General features: G+C 42.4%; 1 protein-coding gene across 1 annotated transcript; it reads left to right on the top strand.

The window, feature by feature from the left end:
* Positions 1-1,119: 1,119 nt before the first annotated feature.
* Positions 1,120-2,120, top strand: LOC142932018 (fish-egg lectin-like). Its single transcript, XM_076076212.1, has 3 exons — positions 1,120-1,177; positions 1,308-1,541; positions 1,771-2,120. The coding sequence occupies exons 1-3, from the start codon at positions 1,120-1,122 to the stop codon at positions 2,118-2,120; spliced, it is 642 nt and encodes a 213-aa protein (XP_075932327.1).
* The last annotated feature ends 352 nt before the right edge of the window (positions 2,121-2,472 follow it).

Genomic DNA, 2,472 nt, shown 5'->3' with positions numbered 1-2,472 from the left:
AGATCGGGGCCCAGGACCCAGGAGAGCATGGATAACTACATATTTAGTTGTTTTGTTGTTTGTTGTTGTTTCAAATGTGAAAAGGAATAACAACCCGGCAAACATTTTCTTAAATAGTCAAACTAGACGTTGAGTCACATCATGACTTTATTTCGATCCTTCACCAATATGAAAACATTTTCTTAGGGGAATCGTGATTTCATGGAAAACGTCTTTGACAATAGGTGAAACTGAATAAACAATGTTGAAATAACTACGATATGAGGTTGCAACGGTGGTGTTAACAGGTGAATTTAGTTTTGAAAGTGTTATTATTCTAAACACAATGTGCTATCATGTATAAGGCCAGTATAGGGCCTTAACTGTAGGTCTCATTCCAGCTTTTCCTCGAGTTCCATTCAGGAACTATTTTTTTCTAGCGCACCAACACTAATCCCTTTAGCCTCCAACGCATGCACACCAGTCAGGTAATGCTATCAGTCCCTTGTCAAAGCTCTACATGGAAGCCATGCGAGTTTCAGATGAGTTCCAAAATGACTCAAATTTGAAGTGCAAATATTTTGATAGAGTCCTTAGCTTTGACCACTTTCATGCTAAAACTACCTAACCTTCTTTCAAGTAGTTAAACTAGCTCCTGCTCAAAAGACTACATCAGAGTCAAATATATCAGTCAAAGGGGCCATTGTTCTGCAGAACCTTTTGATACATTAAGTACATTTTGTTTATTCACTTTGTACGATTTGGAACGCACTCACCAATTAATGTTCTAACCAGCACAAAATACAAACGTATCCTCCCATATTAAGTATGCTTTCATCTCAGAGATCACCACCCTTCTTTTTGTTTTTGTAATGTTGGCCAGTGCAACGTGGGAGGCTGTACCATCTAGGCTGGCAAACCTGGTGCATATTTGAAGTGAAAGGCCACAATAATAGAAGGAAATAAAAATGTCCTCCGAGCTTCCCCGAACAGCTTGCAGAACCAGCTTTGCCTATAATTAGCCAGATAGTTTGGACCCAAGGATCGAGAAGTATAAAAGCCAGAGAAACCAGATGGGATGTAGGTCAGCAGCTTCACACCGAGGTACACTGACTAGAGACTCGCAAACACTGAGACAACATGAAAGGTGTCGTAGCCTTCTTGCTGGTGCTGTGTTACCTGGCCATCAGTGTTGCTGGTAAGTCACCGTCAGATTACATTTCATAACAAAATTAATCGTTGAAGCGGTTACAGGTGAAATTAGATTTATTTTTATTTTAACGGATATGTATTTTCCACTCTCTACAATGATCATTTTGCCTCCACAGCCTGGACCTGCACAGAGGCTCCGCGGCTGAATAATGTTCAACAGATTGACGCCGGGCTTGGGAAAGTGATTGCAAGAGACCAGAATTATCCGTATTTCCTGGCTGGATCGTCTTGGTACAGACTGAGCACAATCAGACTCAAGCATGTCTCAGTGGGACCTGCAGGAATCTGGGGAGTTGGCTACAATAACTTGGTCTACAAATACATAGCTGGCAACTTTCAACAATCCTCTGGTAACTACTATTATTAGTAGTAGTATTATTAGCATTGTTATTATTACATCCACTACACAACAGGCTGGATGGGTTTACGTGGGCATCATTACTGCTTTTGTTTAGTTTACTGTATAATATAGCGCTAGTGCAGTACAGCACTACTATGTAGAACGGTCCCCAAGTGACATTTTCCACATTTACAGTACTCACATCAAACTGTTTGCTGACTAAATGTACTCGTCTTCAGGTCTGTCTATGCTGCAGGTGGACGCGGGAGGTGATGAGCAGGTCGTGGGAGTTAATAGCGCCTGGGGCGCCTACTGCCTGAGAAGTGCGTCAGCTTTGGCCTACAGTCGACCGAGCTCCCTGAGCTGGACTTACCTGTCGAGGTCGATGAGGTACTTCAGCTGCAGCCCACACAACGGATGCTGGGGAGTCGACAGATCCTACCGGGTCTACTACGCACAAGTGTACCCAAGCACCTGCAGAAGCACTGCCTGGAGATTAGTGACGGGCAGAAGTCTGCTAATGATTGAAGCAGGGACTGACGGAAAGGTTTTTGGAGTGTCCACAGCAGGCCAGGTCCTGCAAAGGTAAGCAAGTACTCACAGTCTGGCATTAACAATGGAGAGGAGGATTTTTACTATGTTTGTAGATACAGCAGCGTTACAACCTAAAGCTATACACAACATTCTAGTATGTATAGCAAGAACAGTAACAGCAGTACACCTACAAGAAATATCACCAAAAAAATATCTTTACATTTACATGCATCTTCTACATCAGGGGTCTTCAACCTTTTTCAGGCCAAGGACCCCCAAACTGATAGAGAGATGGAGCAGGGACCCCCGACTATATATATTGTATGAAATTGTGTTTTATTTTAAACTGGGCCGAGTGCATGTATAAACATACCTCTTTATTGTGCATTTAATACTAAGCTATTCAA

Source organism: Anarhichas minor, unplaced genomic scaffold (genome assembly GCF_050575085.1).
Source record: "Anarhichas minor isolate MPS153535 unplaced genomic scaffold, ASM5057508v1 ptg000055l, whole genome shotgun sequence".
NCBI classification, from domain to species: Eukaryota; Metazoa; Chordata; class Actinopteri; order Perciformes; family Anarhichadidae; genus Anarhichas; species Anarhichas minor.
The sequence above is the reverse complement of the archived record's forward strand: the minus strand, read 5'-3'. Positions and strand labels throughout refer to the sequence as shown.

What these genes read in the sequence shown, in the direction of transcription:
- LOC142932018 (XM_076076212.1), top strand. Translation starts at nt 1,120, where the DNA reads ATGAAAGGTGTCGTAGCCTTCTTGCTGGTGCTGTGTTACCTGGCCATC. An exon ending in CCTGGCCATCAGTGTTGCTG is followed by an intron (nt 1,178 to 1,307) that starts GTAAGTCACCGT and finishes TTGCCTCCACAG; the next exon opens with CCTGGACCTGCACAGAGGCT. An exon ending in CAACTTTCAACAATCCTCTG is followed by an intron (nt 1,542 to 1,770) that starts GTAACTACTATT and finishes ACTCGTCTTCAG; the next exon opens with GTCTGTCTATGCTGCAGGTG.